Consider the following 14,829-nt stretch of genomic DNA (forward strand, 5'->3'; position numbering starts at 1 on the left):
AGTTAGACTCGGTCCGGAGCAGCTGGTAGAGCTTTCGACAAGGAGTTTCTCGTCCGTTCTTGCAATTGATTACCAAGGACTCAAAAGAACATATCATGATTTGAAACCGTCTCGTCGAACCCAACGATCATGTCATCCACCAGCAGGAACGTCATCCCCATCGAAGACGAAGTCAGGAAAGCTATTATCGAACTGAAAAAAGGCAACCCTGCCTCTGGCGTCGCCAAAATCCACAGCCTCTTACTTCACGCAAATTCATCATGGACGGTCAGCGAAAAACGCGTCCGAAAGATCTTGCAGAGTGAAGGGCTCATCAATTCGGACCCTGGGACGCCCAACAGTACAACCAACATCATCCATCCATCTTTTCGCCTCAATAAAAGCCTTGATGTCAACAAGTGGACCAATAGGGTAGAAGTCAAGTACTTCGACGCGATAAAGGGCAAGGGCCTCGTTGCCAAAGAAAATATAGCCAAAGGGGATGTTTTATGGAAAGAGGACCCCTTCATCCTGGCCCCAGAATGGTGAGCTCCCCTACACGTTCCGTTGCTCGAATGGAAGAGCTCATGTCTGCAAAGGGAGATCTATGATCTCCAGCACTTATCTGAGGCGTGCTCCTTCTGCTCGTCCATCATCCGCGATCATTCCCCGTTGCATATATCCTGCGAGGCCTCTACAACCGCAACTCCCTGCACGGCCAGATACTGCAATAGACTCTGTCGTTTGCAAGCAGAAAAAGTACACCCTCTCCTATGTTCCGCACGCAATCCCGCATCTGTACCACTCCTTACCTTCGCAAGAGATGCGCAGTGGATGGCCCTGCATGCTCTCGCGCAGTGCACCAGCCGACTTTTACTGGCTTCTCAGCAGGATGCTGCAACGTTCGACTTGGACTGGGAAGTAGTCCAGGGCCTCGCTGAGCTTGGGATGGAAGAACGTGCTCAATGTCTTCGGTGAGCCGTTGAACCCCAACACTTCGATGGCGGATGGCTACTGACCCTCTAATAGCGAGCAGGGATTAGAGCCCGATCGCGAGAATTGGCGGAGAGCCTTTGAATTGTATTTGCAAGCATTCAAAGAACCTCGGACACCTGCAGAACAGAAAAAACTCGCACGCGTCTTGAAAAAGTCAATTTCCGAAGAGCTACAGAAATTTACTTTCGAATATCAGGCCTTCTTACGTGGCTTGGGCCGCATGAGTCTCAGTAAGCTGTTCCATAACCATCGTATTTTTGTTCGCTGTTTTACATCGGTTCGTAGATCTGGAGGCCCACGGTGGACTGTACAGGCTGCACTCTCACCTTAACCACAGTTGCACTCCCAACGTTTCGATAAGACACCTGGACCAGCGCACCGCGCTCTCGCGCATCACAGTGATCGCAAAGGAGGATTTTGAAATAGGACAGGAGCTCCTCATTACATACACCAACCCCCAGAGCAGTCTCAGAGATCGACGCCGGAGATTATCAGAATGGGGATTCGGACCTTGCCGCTGTGAGCGCTGTGTTACGGAAGAGAAGGTTTGGAAGGAATCAGATAGCAACACCCAGGAAGCAGACGATCTCGCAGATCAGCTCAAAGCCGGTCTAGGAGTGTTATAGGGTGTGTCATTGAATAATCGGCCGCTAGGATTAATTTCCGCCAAGCGAGTGTCCGTGATCCCCGTGCTCTTTTGTAGTCGCAACGTTCTGGCTTCGCCGTCGCTATTACAGGCATTCACAGATCGAATAATTTTCTTCAAGCTTCAAGATTTGGATCTTCCAAACCATTCATCGGGACACATTCATTTCCTATCAGAATCAATGCGGTAAACTCGTGTGGTGCAATATATTTTGTCACCGCTGATAAACTATATCTCATTCAGATGACTATATCCCCGTATGTGGGCCAGTCTGGGTCAATCTCCTCATTCCGCAAACTACCGGAATGACAAGCAACCTGTGTTCTTGACCCATCGGTGACAGTGATCTTAAACCTAAGTTTGATCTTTAGACACGAAGCTCCACTCAATCATCGTAATAACGCACCGCCTAATCGTGTTACCTGTGCATCGGCTGGGTGAAACCTTGCTTGTTATATTCATTGTAGCGTCATGGTGGAGAAAATGACAGGTTGTGACTTAGTCAAGACTGTCGTCGGACCGCTTAACTATTACGCCAAAAGGCAAAGCTTGTGTTTTGATATCGCGGACATTAGTATTTATGTAGATTACGGGAACTCTAGTAATTAATGCATGCTCACACAGGGTAATGTAACTAGATCAAAGAACGGACGAATGCTGGAAGAATATAGCAAAAGAGAGCGAAAAGCGGCTTTGCACATCACATGCACACTTTGGGCCGCGTGCTATAGAAGTTTTTTGTCCATTTACTTTACGTAGGATAGCCTTGGGGACCCCTGTCTCTTCCGTACCTCCGGGGCCGAATGCTCTAGTGTGAGGTGTACTATGACATCAGTTTGCCGTTCGTGCCGGCAGTTTCAGACGCGTGGTGAGGTTGGGGTTACTATCATAAGATAGGACTGAACGCGTTCTCGCCAGGAGCTATGGAAGTTGCCGGTAAGTCGACGACAGATTCGTGTGAACAATGGACGATCCTTTGGGCGAGGTTTACAGTCCGGTGGTGAAAAAAATGTATTCATCAAAGTATCTACTATAGAATGAAGTGTTTGTTCTAGTCGGAATGAGCAGGAGAAAGCAGTGTTGTTACTAACCCGTTAAGAATTAGAACTTGACCTGTTCATAACCGGTTAGGTTAGTTAAATGGATCCGTTAGCAGGCCATCGCACACGGAATACTGCAGGCTGACGAGACACGAGAGCAACAGCCCTCTTTGGTTAGAAGAGAATGTTTTGCATCCACGGCATGTTCGATCGTCTGTTGAGATTGGATGGGACGAGATTTGATTCCAAGGCGTGAAAAACATGGTGAGGCTTTACTCTATAAGCCAATGTCATCACACCTGCCCCAGGACAGAGAGAGTACTAGCGGAAATGTCTGGGGGGTGTCATCAGGCATGAGATATGGTCATCGAGCTCGATCGTTATTGACGACTCGGACTAGCTAGCACTTTAAATAATTGATTGTTGTTTCACCCGTCAACCCCAGTTATTTTGCGGTTAATTCGAAACAGGACACACCAGTTATAATATATTCAGCCACAACCCGGCTTGATAACAACACTGGGAGGAAGTATTAGACTAGGCACAATAAGCGGTGGCAGAGGCGAGCACGTTGCTAGGACGGTTACAGTGAGATTGTAGCTGCCGACACTAGAACTGCAAAGCTGAGCGGAGCTTGGACAATCAATTTCCAAGCGCGAAGCTGGGAGTTAGTGACTGGCTACAAAGCGAAGCCGAAGCCAGAACATCCAGTTGAGCGTCGCGAAGTAGACCACATCCTTGGTACCTGCCGCAGGCACCGGTCTCCCAGGATAAGAGTCTGTTAACTAGAGCTAGAGGGACGCTAGAAGGGCAGGTGGCAGCAGTTTTGAACGTGCGAAGGTTCTTGTCAGGGGGCTACCCCTACACCTACCGCACAGTTCTTAGGAGGATACCATTGAGCCTTCATACAACCTAGGGAGTAGATGGTTTGTTCACTACTGTAACCCTGATACTCATGACTCACCGGCAGGTTGGTTTACAGGTTAATTGGGGGGAGGGGGGGGGGGGTACTGACTTCTAAGTGGGGGAATAGAAAGCTTCATCTCTCCCAGATTCGGTCAGCCTTTAGCATGAAGCCGAACCCAAACCCACTTCGTATAAAAATTGACAGTCCTTTGGGGGAGGTTTGCAGGCAGTCCGAAGAGGTGGCGATAAAATGTGTTCGTTGAGTATCTACTCCAGGAAGATGTGTACGGCACGATAAGCAGCAGTGATGCGAGCACGTTGCCAGAACGTTTGCCGTGTAGGACTACAAAGCCGAGCGAAGTTGGGACCGTTTTTGAGCCTGCAGGCCTGAAGGTTTGATGCGACCAACGGAAATTGCGAAATCTGCTTATCAAAGAGTATGCCTTCTTCACGATTTGATGCTCACTGATTTCGAATGTTCCCAACATTCCTCAATCAACCTTCCATCCCTCTCCATCGCAGCAACATACTCCACAGCCTCGGCATTCAACCTTCCTCCGAGCCTCTCCACAGCAGTAGGCATTTTGTTCGAAGAACTATCATAAAAGTTTAGGGTTCATCATACGTTACATATAATCTTGACCCACCCTGAGATGATAAGGATGCCTCGTTGCTGCCCCAGCATTGTCCAGATATATTGTGCATCCTCTTTCATCGGATCTTGCATATACGTCCATTTGATACCCTCTGGTCCATCACGAGAACACGCAACGCGGTAGCGGAGTTTTCGTTCTTCTGTATGAGATTCCCATTCCGTGTGATAATGGTGATCATTGTATGCAGAACAGCAGCCGAAGTATCAGGTAGTATCTGGGGTCATCGAGGATCAGCTGATATACAAAGACAGCCAAACATACTATTGTGTCCCTCGTGTATGCGTTGTTCAATGACGGCACGCATAGGTGCGATGCCTGCCCCTGGACCTACACACACCACTGGTGTGTTTGGATCCGTAGGAGGTGAGATGAAGCCCTTTCTGAGACCGATACGAAGGGTATCTCCTGGAGATGATATGAGTTCAGGAACTACGCTAGGACGCCGTGCGGACCTAATTTAAGCCCTGATGGATAACGAGTACAGACGCCTTTCCGATGAATTTTCAACTTCGTGCAATAGCGCACTATAGCAACACAGAGATGTATTTCACAGGGATGGAGCTGACGAAACAGAGGTGAATTGAACTGCAGTGAACGCATTTTAACTCGAGCTCACCTCGATGGAACTAGCAATTGAGAACTCTCTTGGTCTCAGCGGAGGAAACAAGTCAAAGACATACTCTCTCGGTATCCTTGTGGACCGGAACTCGGACAATACTTCCCAGGTTGTGCATTTCACGCGTTGACAATAATCATACATTTCGTCCTGCACGTCATAAAAGAAAGAAAAATGACGAGGCCCGACGTACCGCTCCTTCTATCGATACAAATTCATCAAGTTCTTCGCGTTCAAGCTCATCGGTAGCAAAATATCGCAACAGTTGGAAAAAAGAGTGGTGGGGCACAGCATTAAAATCAAGATAGCGCGTGAATAGAATTCGAAGGGAAACAATTTCGGTAGACGGTCTGGCAACGTTTGATCTGTAAGATATTAGATGGGGTTTACTGGGTTCTGTTTCGTCGTACCTAACATTGTATGTTCCACTGAAAAAATCGTCATTTGCCCAGCCCATGGCGACAAGGAAAGAGCCGACTTCTGATGGAGCTGCGGACGGATGGATCACAGCAACATCTCCAGGATTATATCTGAAATTTCCAATCAGTAGCCGCGAATTCAAAAGACAAAGACTCGTACTTTATATTGTCTTCGAAGGAGAACTTAAAATGGCGTACGTCCTGAAACCAATCTTCCGCAGTGATCCGTCTGTTACATTTTACCGAAGCTGTATGAAACTTCGTGTCCTCATCTAGAGGATCTGGATTCAGCGACGTATCAGATGCCACATTGCTCAAGGATATGGTCGACCAGCAGGAATATTATCTTGCTCGTGCGGCAGTGGATAGAACTGTGTGGGAACTTCTAGGAGACATTCGATCCATGGGTCCAATGCACCATCCACCCTGCACATCGATCAGCCACGTGAAACGCAGTAAACAAAGTATACCCACCCCATGCAATGCTGTTCGTCTCCTTCTCCTCGTGAACAAATTGCATGACCTCCTAAGCTCTGCATCCTTCTCGACGGCTTCTTCGCTGGCCAACATAATTTCTCATAGGCGGTGCCCCCAAGGCCGAAAACGCAGAAATCCGTGTCCTCGAATAGATCGTTTGGGAGATCAGACCTGAGTAACATGTTCAATAACCAACTCATAGCTCTGGGTTCAGCTCCCCAGCCAGTGGTCGAAACTACGAAGATGACCAAGCGTTCCGAGATCAATGTTTTCCTGCACCGGACCTGAATATTATGCTATAACGACTGGGAAGCCGCCTACTGGTGGATACGCATCCGTGCTCTTCACACGACAGTGAAAATGAACTCTTCGAAATTCCCTCGCAATGCGATCAGCTGCATCAGCAGTCTCTTGGGCTGTACCTGTTTCCGTAACGTAGAGAATTCAAAGTTCGCGAGACGCAGATGAATTCTTCTCCTGTTCTATGGTCACCGTGTGTAGACATATGTTGGATGTTTATGTAATGAACATGCACTGCGTGTTATCAAAATTTTCAGCTTCATGAAACGAGGACAGAACCTGACCCTAATACTAATAGGGTTAGGTCTCAGCGGGCGTAGTTATTTTGCGCCTGCTACGGTCGTGACGCGGCTGTGACGGGGCGTCACGTCGCATGTGACGTCGCCTTGACGCCGCTGGCATGCATTCAACCTATATGTTCTACATTCGACTCTCAGATCAAGTTGCATGGGTTCACGACCATTCACTTGTTATTTTATACATCATAGGGACATGCACAACTAGAACATCAACCAATGACTATTTTATTTTCCTCCTTCTCTGGACCCTCCGAGTCTGTGGAGCACGTCGACATCTGACGGGCGCATATTCTTCATCCGGCAGAGAACTACAACTTGGAATTCCAACTTCAACAGCATGCTATTGTTCTGTTCCTCGTTTCGAGCTTTGACGCGTTTTTTGAAATCACTGGCCTTCGATGAGCAACGAGAGTGACAGCGTACACCAAAAGCATGCCCCCGAGCCATTTTTCGACTTGACCGGAAGCATCAAGAACATTCTCAGAGAACCAATCGCACCGTTGGGCAACTTTGGCCAAAATTATGAATATACCTGTTAAACGAAATAATGTGGAATTCTTAGTCATAATGTCATGTACTAGCGCCGTGGACATATGCCAACTTGTGTCATCAATGCACGATCATATTGATATGAATGCCTATTTTCATGGAGCCAGGTGAAGTTCATAGCAATAATGCATGGAGCGCCCCAAGTGTCGATGACGAGACTTTGGCATGCGTAATCCGCATGGCCAGCAGCTTAGACTTGGGCGCTGCTATGTCACGGTGCGTGTGGCGCACCTGGTATGTAACTAGTAAACAACCTATACAAGCACGCACCCTAACTCGCCTCTGCGTCCAACAAAACACATGCTTCGATTCGGTCTTTCATTCTAAGTGTGTGCACATCAAGTTCTATTGAAATTTGCTGGTGAGTGATCAATGTATTACATGCTTCAGCCAAAACCACTGAGGCGAAAGAGGGATAGACCTGCACCAGCGATTGCTGTCTGGCAAAATAAAGTTTCGTGCTCTTGAAGAACGCTATAGAAAAATATCAGAGCAGAGCTGGACTGTCTAGATAAATTCGGCGCGCATTATCCATAGCTCACCACGCTCCTGAATGTCAGCGGTCAAACCACAAAGGAAGATTGCAGGACAAAAGGAACCAGTCTGGGGCATTTTGTACCTCCCAGATGGACGGCGCACTATCACCTGTTCTGACGACGCTTCGTTGCGAGTATGGGACTTGGAGAGTGGCAAGCAGCAAGGCAGAAATTGGGAGGATAAGGGCAGTGGAACAATGTGGGCCATAGCGTTGTCGCCGGGCGGCAAGGAAGTAGCAAGCGGGAGTGAAGATGGCATAGTGAGATTGTGGGACATCGAGACAGGTAAAGTCACTGCAAGATGGACAGGCCACAGTTCGGGGGTGTCGTCTATCTCTTGGAGTCCACACGGAGGTCGACTGGTGAGCGGATCAAACGATGGAATAGCAAGATTGTGGAATGTCGACAACGGCGAGACCATCCTTGAACCAATCGAAACTGGGCATATACCCGTGCGCACGGTTCACTATTCACCCGATGCAACAATGATTGCAACGGGCGGGCACAACAACGTCAACGAGGCCTCGGTGAAACTCTGGGATGTCAAGACAGGCGAACTACTCAAAAAACTCAAGGCAAACATGCCAGCGCTTAACGAGGTTTTATGTTTGGCTTGGTCTTCGGATGTCAACACACTTATCTCCGGGTCACTTAATTTTGAAGGCCACTCCCTTAGAAAATTTGACACCGCCACTGGGACACAAACCGCTGTGCTCGAAGGACATGAACATCTTGTTAAAGCCCTTTCATTATCTCCCAATAACCGTATCCTTGCGAGCGCATCATCTGACAAGACAACGCGACTTTGGAACATTGAAAACGGTCAGCCTATTGGACCACCCCTCCTCCATGAAGGCGCAGTGAGATCTGCGGTCTTTTCTCCTGATGGCAAACTGCTAGCTACTGTCTGCGATGACCATCACATATACACATGGGATGCCGCTGCTATCGTCAAGGAAGCTGGCTTTGGTAAACTTTTGACTGTGAGTTTGATTCCTGTTTCTTATCGATCACACTGATGGCATGGCATGTTCCTTAGGCCTCCGCCCCAAAGGTATCTCAACTTTGAATGTTTGGCAATGATGTGTACTGATCCGTATTATTTCAGGTTGGCGGCATGTCAATTTTAGAGGTAATAAGTCGTTTCTTTAAACATGCCTCCCTTTTATTCATTTTTGTGCCAGACGGATGCCACACCACGTCGAAATCAGAAATTCTCGGATTCGCATCGATTGCCGCCAGGTTTTTTCAATGATATACACGTTGGCGTGAGTTTTCAGAATCATGGTCCAACGTATTAATGACAATCAAGTTTTCAGTCTTCTGCAACGCGTCATCCCCCTCCCCGTCATGGCCGTGGCAGCCGCACAACACCCTCATCATCAGGTACCATCCTTGGTCGGCTTTCCTCGCTCTTCCCACGTTTTGACCACACTACACCTCGTGTCGTTGATGTGCCCACCGTTCAGGATAGAAAGGTATGTCTACCTCCGAGTTCTGCCTGATTCGATGATAATTCGCCTCAAAGGCCTTGTATGTCTCCCCACCGCGCCAGAAAAAAAAACTTTTGCAAGGTACCCACACTCAAGGTCAACAGCAACAACAAGGTCAATCCCATGGCCAGGCATCATCGTCTCGTCCCCCAGCGACCTCTGCTACCGCAACATCCATGACATCTGCAGCTGCTGGTGCAACTCCTGCGTCTGCAACTGCAACACCGTCGCGTCCTGCTGTCAACAGTCTCGTCAGTCTATGGACTCGCATAGTGCTCTGCATCTGCTGTGTCTCTGTTGACAACACGAATGGCCATAATTGATGAAGCAGCGTTTCATTACTTGCATTACTTCTCGTTATGTGCTGACGTTCTTGTCCTTGTATTTTACTACTATTTTCCCCCTACCAACCCTACTTTATGGCTACTCGAATGGGCAGAGCGGTATGCAGTACTTCATGGTCAAAATATTTAGGCGCAGTCTTCCTGAGTGCCCGTCTCGCACTTTAATGTGTAGGACATGTATGTCAGGAAGAAATATATGCATTGGGCTGCGCTTAGAAGCGCAATGATACATACTGGAAACAGAATGAATGATCAGCAGTGGTGATATACAACGACTATTACTGTACTTATGTAGTACGGGACACAGGCTCGGCGTCATCAGTCCTCGCGAGACCTTAATCTCAACTACGTATTGCATACATTACTCTTGTCAATACAACAAAGATCGAAAAAAGGCTCTATATCCATATTGCGCATGAAATCAAATAAGAGAATGTCGAAGAACAAAAGCAGCACAAAGTGAGCACCTCCCACTGGCATAGCGGAATAACATCCAGCATGACACTCTACAAAGGGATAAACCCCGTCGGACGCACCACCCCCGTCTCCGACTCCACATACATACCATACGCCATCTGCATCGTCTCCCTATCAAGCCCTCTTATCCTAAGACACTTCCCAAATAACTTCTTATCAACCTGATACTGAATCCGGCTCGCAAGATGCTGTCCGCCCACCAGATCCTTGATCACGCCAGCAATAAGCCGTTGCTTATGCACGTTGATCAATGGCTCCAGCTGCATCGAAGGCGGGAGAGGCGTCAGCGAATCAAACACCTCTGGATGGGCTGGAGACTCGAAATTGACGGTTTGGGAATCGATGCCAACGGGGTCGTGAGGTGAGGTTGGGTCGATCAGATCTGGGAGTCTGCTGTAGCGGTATAGTTGAGAAAGATAGACCCCAATGAATGGGACGCAGGCTGATGGCGTCTTGGCATCGTGAGAACCTTTTGATTTTCCCGAGGGTAGGTCTGTGCTGCTGCTACTCAAAACCGTAGACGTCCGCGTCGTCACGCTCAGAGTCTTCGGGTCTGCCATAGTAGCGATAGCATCGCGCATAGCCTTGAAATCATTGTCCGGCGACACAAATTGCTTCAGCTTTTGAAGCACCCCGTTCTCCCACAGCCTCACGCGTCCCCAATGTCGATGCATAGCCTTCGCGACCCACTCGTTTTGCAAACCGGCGATGATGGCTGCCAACGTATTGAAATTACTCTGGACGTATGCTTTCTGAAACACGTCGCGCAAAGTCAGATTTAAACTAAAACATCATCGAAATGCAAACTCACCAAAGCGACACGAATGAACTTGCCCACCAACATCGCCCTGTCGCTCGGATGCGTCATCACGATCTCGGCAACCACAAAATTCGCAAGCAAATTAAAGCGCCCTCGAACAGCAGCCAGTGCAGTCGTCTTCTGGCTCCACCGTGACTCGGCCTTCCAACGCGCCCGGTCCTTGAGATACTGTGCCCAATCCAACACATTCACCTCTTGACACGACATCCAATCGTCCATGATCAATTCTTCAGGCTTGACCCCCAAGAAAAGCTCTCGGTCGATCATCGAGAAATGCTGTACGATCGTGTCAGCGCTCACGTTCAGGATCCAGCTTCGGTGCTGTTTTCGACCAGGAGATATGAATTTGGATGGAGAGGTTAATATAAAGGGGGATGCTGTAGGCGAGCCATGGGACGTAGACGGTCTTGACGGTACCCTGCTCTGCAATATCTCAAGTGGAACAGCATCTTCAGGCGCAGGTTTCAAATCGCTCATCCTCGCGGGCGGTGACGTCGGTCCCGACCCTCCAAACATGGCTTCCACCATCCCAGACGTCAACTCCGAAGCCACCGAGCTGAAGAAGCCATCCGTCGCCGTTGTAGCCCTCGGAATCGTCACCTGCGATCCAGTGCCCACAAGAGTCTGCTCATCCACCCTCAATGCTCCAGTCTCGTGTTGATCAATCTCATAATCCTCCTCTTCTTCCTCATCCTCACTATCCAACGCAAAAAACCTCGGCTGCTCATCCCCAAAATCACCCACAGCCATCCGCTCCTGAATCGTACGTACCCACCCGTCCACCTTCTTTGCTTTTTCTTTCCGCTTCTGAGGATTGATCTGGCCTTCAAGACGTTTCAGAGCCTCTTCGACGCCCCCATTATCCTCATCGTCGCTCAAGGAATCCACGAGGGCGTTGACCTGCCATTGCTGGATACCATTCCCCAATGCAGCTCCGACAGACGCAGATGACACAGCAGATCCACCCGAGGCTATTGAGTCCCGAGAACGAATCCCCAACGAGGAAACGCTGTCCACCGACCGGCGTATGAACTCGAAATCCCGCCTAAGAGGCAGTCGACGCGGGGGCTTGCGCAGACCTGGTGGTGCGGGTGGATTCTCACCATGCGCCTCAGAAGAGGTATCTGAGAGATCTAGATCGTCGATGGAGACGACGTCGAAACGCCATGGTGGTTGGGCCTGCACTTGGGCGACGAGGGGGTTGATCCGTGATCGTGAGGATAGGATTGAGCCGAAGGAGTCTGTTGAATGTGTGCGCGTGGACGCGCGGGAGACCGACGATATGGATAGGCGCTTCTCTTGTGTAGACTTGCGTCTCTCCTGAGTAGACTGACGTTTCTCCTGCGTCGTCTGGTGTTTCTCCTGTATCGACACGCGCTTATCACTCAAAGAACCCACCGCCACACTATCCCGCTCTTCCTCTTCCTCCACCTCCGTAACAACCCGTAATTGCGTCTGCAGCGAGGACAGATCTAGCTTCGCCTCAAGTCCTTTGACCGCATTCTCCACCACATTCTGGCTCTGCTTCCCAATAACGGGACACGCACCCCCATCCAACACCTTCTCCCCTTTACACCCACCCACACCCGCTGGCTCAATCATCTTCAGATACTGCTCAACACCGCCCCTGACCATCAATAGATCCCCCGTCGCATTCAACTCCAAATCAAACGCCGAAACGTTTGCAGGAACTGCAAGGCCCGTATCCACAGTCTGCCTCGAGTTCAACACTCTTTTCCATCTTCCCAAACGCCCGATTGTCTTCACGAATGCACGAGAGATCGCACTCTGAGGAAACACAATAGGAGGGGGGGAGCTGTTCGTAGGGGTGGTATCGCTTGTGTTAGAAGATGCTGCTGAGATAGAAGCTCGACTCTGATGGAGTATGTTCATCTGCAACGGTTGTTGCAAAATCGCAGCAGCCCTGGGTGGAGAAGACACGCTGCCAGAATTGAACGAAAATGCGTTGCTGTTGTCGGCATGAAAGATAGATTGGGGATGTGCGGGTGGTTCGTCAGGTGCAAAATCGAGGTCTACATCAGAGTCGTCTTGCTGTTTGGAGGATATGGCTTCTGCAAATTTTTCTCCTAGAACGTGCGTGGGCCGGGGTCTGGTAGGAATATTTAGGCTTTGGCGCGCGGAAACGGAGCCGGAGCGGTGTCTGCGGGTATGGGCTTCTTTGCAGTCTTTGACGACTTTAATAAGTTTCCTTACGATGTTCTGTGTTTCATACTTGAGCTCAAAAAACCCATAAAAGATGGAATACTCACCAGGCCATCCTGATGTTTCTTCAAAATAGGATCCTTCACGAGGGTATTTAACCAACTTGCCAACAAAAGCCTCAACTCTTGGTTCGGTAAAAAATCCATGACGAAGAACGTTAATAGCCAGTATCGGATAGCCACGAACGTCCGCACGCGCACGATTTTCCGTATCATATCATCTTTACCACTCAACGCCCAATGAAAACGACAGATGAGGAGGTGGCAGAGGTCGACAGCAGATATGTATGTTCGGTAGGTGAGGAAGAAGTTGAGTAGTTCGTCGTAATCAAGATCGCTTGTCAGCTGGGCGATCCATCGTTCGATTGTCGCTGCGATGAGCACCTTGGTGGTCACGCCTTCCCCGTCGACACGCACTACAGGCACATCTATAGGCCCCCGGCCCCTGCGAGAATTAGAAGGAGAAGACATTCCACCACGGCTGCTCTGCGACACCGAGACATCATCACCATCCAAATCAGAAGAAACGTGTATTTCCCCCCAGAGGACAAACCGGGGGTCATTACGGGGTGCGGCGCTATCCTCTGCGCGAAGAGACATTTTGATAGTCGTCTCCCCTGCAGAATCTGAAAACAGTCTATCCAGCTGTGGAAGACCGCGGTAAGTCTGGAGAACATCGAACACCTCTGTTGAATATCGGGAATGCATGCTCGTTTCTGGCAGTGGAATGAGTTCTGGGTCAGGTGGGACGATGCCTGGGGGTGGGGAGGGGGAATAATCTTGGACGAGGTCGGGTGAGACACGGAGAGGGAGGATGGAATCAGGGGTATCTGTTCGTTGTGTGGTATCTCCTGCGCGCGCAGTCAAACCGGACTCAAACGACTGCATCTCCCGTAATGCGCGCGGCATGGGTAAAAAACCATGAGAAGAAGGTCTAGTGGGCGATTCAAAAGTAGTGCTGAGTCCAAATGGATGTGGGATGAGACCTGGTAAAACGTTGTTTTCGGACTCAGAACTCGAAAATGGAGAGGCGAGTACGGAGCCGTTTGGCCATTGCATGACTTCCGCAAAAATGTCTGCGACAGGCTGTTTTGGCGAATCAGAGAAAAGCGCAGTTGGCTGTGGACGCGGAATATCTGCACCAGTGACACTGTGTGAATGAGTCCTACCAGTGAAGGTGGGTTGTGTGGATGGGCCTGCAACGGACGAGCTAGCAGCCATGCCGAACATGTCTGGAATAGAGCGGGTCCTTCGTACTAACTTACGCGGCTGCGTGGTCGTGGAACTAGACTGAGATTCATGGGCGGTGAACTTTACTTTATTCTGGGTGAGAAAACTCATGCGGGAACGGGTTTTGGAGGCACGAGTACGAGAGGCATCAGCGGACATGGACACCTTGTGAGTCATTTGCCCTGCTTCCTCTGCAGCAGCAGCGGGAGCGACTGCATCGCGACGACTTTAAATAAGTAAGTAACGAAATTAGCTGTGCATGGTGGCGATGACACAGGAGTAACCGCACCTGACACGATACATCTGCTTTCCGTGCTGATTGACGAAGGCGGTGATGGCGTATGGAGAACGGACATCTTTACCTACACCAAGAAATTGATCGTAGCGCCTCTTTAATTCTCTGGCAGCTGAACCAGATGAAGTCTCAACGAAGCTGCCATCAGCTGGTGAAAGATTAGAGGCATGCGGACCAACGACAAATAAAGAACATACGAGCTATTGAAATGTCTGCAGATGCTACTTCCTGTGGGAGCGAGTTCCATTCTGTATCTGATGCACGGGAGAATGAGAACGAAGACTGTGAATTGTTTAAAGAAGGTGCGGGAATTGGGAGCAAGAGATTTGCTGGTGCGAGTTCGTCTGTGGGTATCTCTGAGTCAGTCGTCGCGTTACTCATCGCCGACGTCATATTCAACCCCACCCTCGCTGTCGTGGTCGTCGTGGTCGTCGTGGTCGGTGTCGTAGTCGCAGTTGACTGTCAGTAAGACATGAGTGGCTTCGAAGAAACAAAAGCAGAGTGACACCGCATGCAAACCACGTGCCTT

The 14,829-nt window shown here is 49.5% G+C and overlaps 3 protein-coding genes across 3 annotated transcripts; 1 reads left to right on the forward strand and 2 right to left on the reverse strand.

The window, feature by feature from the left end:
- Nucleotides 1-129: 129 nt before the first annotated feature.
- Nucleotides 130-1,601, forward strand: F5147DRAFT_742911 (uncharacterized protein; the record flags this gene model as incomplete). The annotated part of the gene is made up of 4 exons (XM_041439567.1): nucleotides 130-524; nucleotides 579-953; nucleotides 1,009-1,205; nucleotides 1,261-1,601. The coding sequence occupies 4 exons, from the start codon at nucleotides 130-132 to the stop codon at nucleotides 1,599-1,601; spliced, it is 1,308 nt and encodes a 435-aa protein (XP_041297993.1).
- Nucleotides 1,602-4,015: 2,414 nt separating this feature from the next.
- Nucleotides 4,016-6,240, reverse strand: F5147DRAFT_742912 (riboflavin synthase domain-like protein; the record flags this gene model as incomplete). Its single annotated transcript, XM_041439568.1, has 11 exons — nucleotides 4,016-4,163; nucleotides 4,215-4,362; nucleotides 4,485-4,628; nucleotides 4,676-4,784; nucleotides 4,840-4,989; nucleotides 5,033-5,369; nucleotides 5,419-5,539; nucleotides 5,590-5,684; nucleotides 5,733-6,008; nucleotides 6,067-6,143; nucleotides 6,196-6,240. 11 exons carry the CDS (start codon nucleotides 6,238-6,240, stop codon nucleotides 4,016-4,018), a joined length of 1,650 nt encoding a protein of 549 aa, XP_041297994.1.
- A 3,478-nt stretch (nucleotides 6,241-9,718) lies between these two features.
- F5147DRAFT_301398 (uncharacterized protein) lies at nucleotides 9,719-14,826 on the reverse strand. The gene is made up of 5 exons (XM_041429110.1): nucleotides 14,498-14,826; nucleotides 14,295-14,448; nucleotides 12,824-14,231; nucleotides 10,545-12,773; nucleotides 9,719-10,485 (listed from the first exon to the last, which is right to left on the reverse strand). Exons 1-5 carry the CDS (start codon nucleotides 14,691-14,693, stop codon nucleotides 9,763-9,765), a joined length of 4,710 nt encoding a protein of 1,569 aa, XP_041297995.1. The 5' UTR covers nucleotides 14,694-14,826; the 3' UTR covers nucleotides 9,719-9,762.
- Between the last annotated feature and the right edge of the window lie 3 nt (nucleotides 14,827-14,829).

The sequence above is a fragment of the Suillus discolor genome (genome assembly GCF_016758755.1).
Source record: "Suillus discolor strain FC423 chromosome Unknown F5147scaffold_5, whole genome shotgun sequence".
Taxonomy (NCBI): domain Eukaryota; kingdom Fungi; phylum Basidiomycota; class Agaricomycetes; order Boletales; family Suillaceae; genus Suillus; species Suillus discolor.

What these genes read in the sequence shown, in the direction of transcription:
- F5147DRAFT_301398 (XM_041429110.1), bottom strand. Translation starts at nt 14,693, where the DNA reads ATGACGTCGGCGATGAGTAACGCGACGACTGACTCAGAGATACCCACA. An exon ending in TGCAGACATTTCAATAGCTC is followed by an intron (nt 14,449 to 14,497) that starts GTATGTTCTTTA and finishes ATCTTTCACCAG; the next exon opens with CTGATGGCAGCTTCGTTGAG. An exon ending in AGTTCATTCGTGTCGCTTTG is followed by an intron (nt 10,486 to 10,544) that starts GTGAGTTTGCAT and finishes GACGTGTTTCAG; the next exon opens with AAAGCATACGTCCAGAGTAA.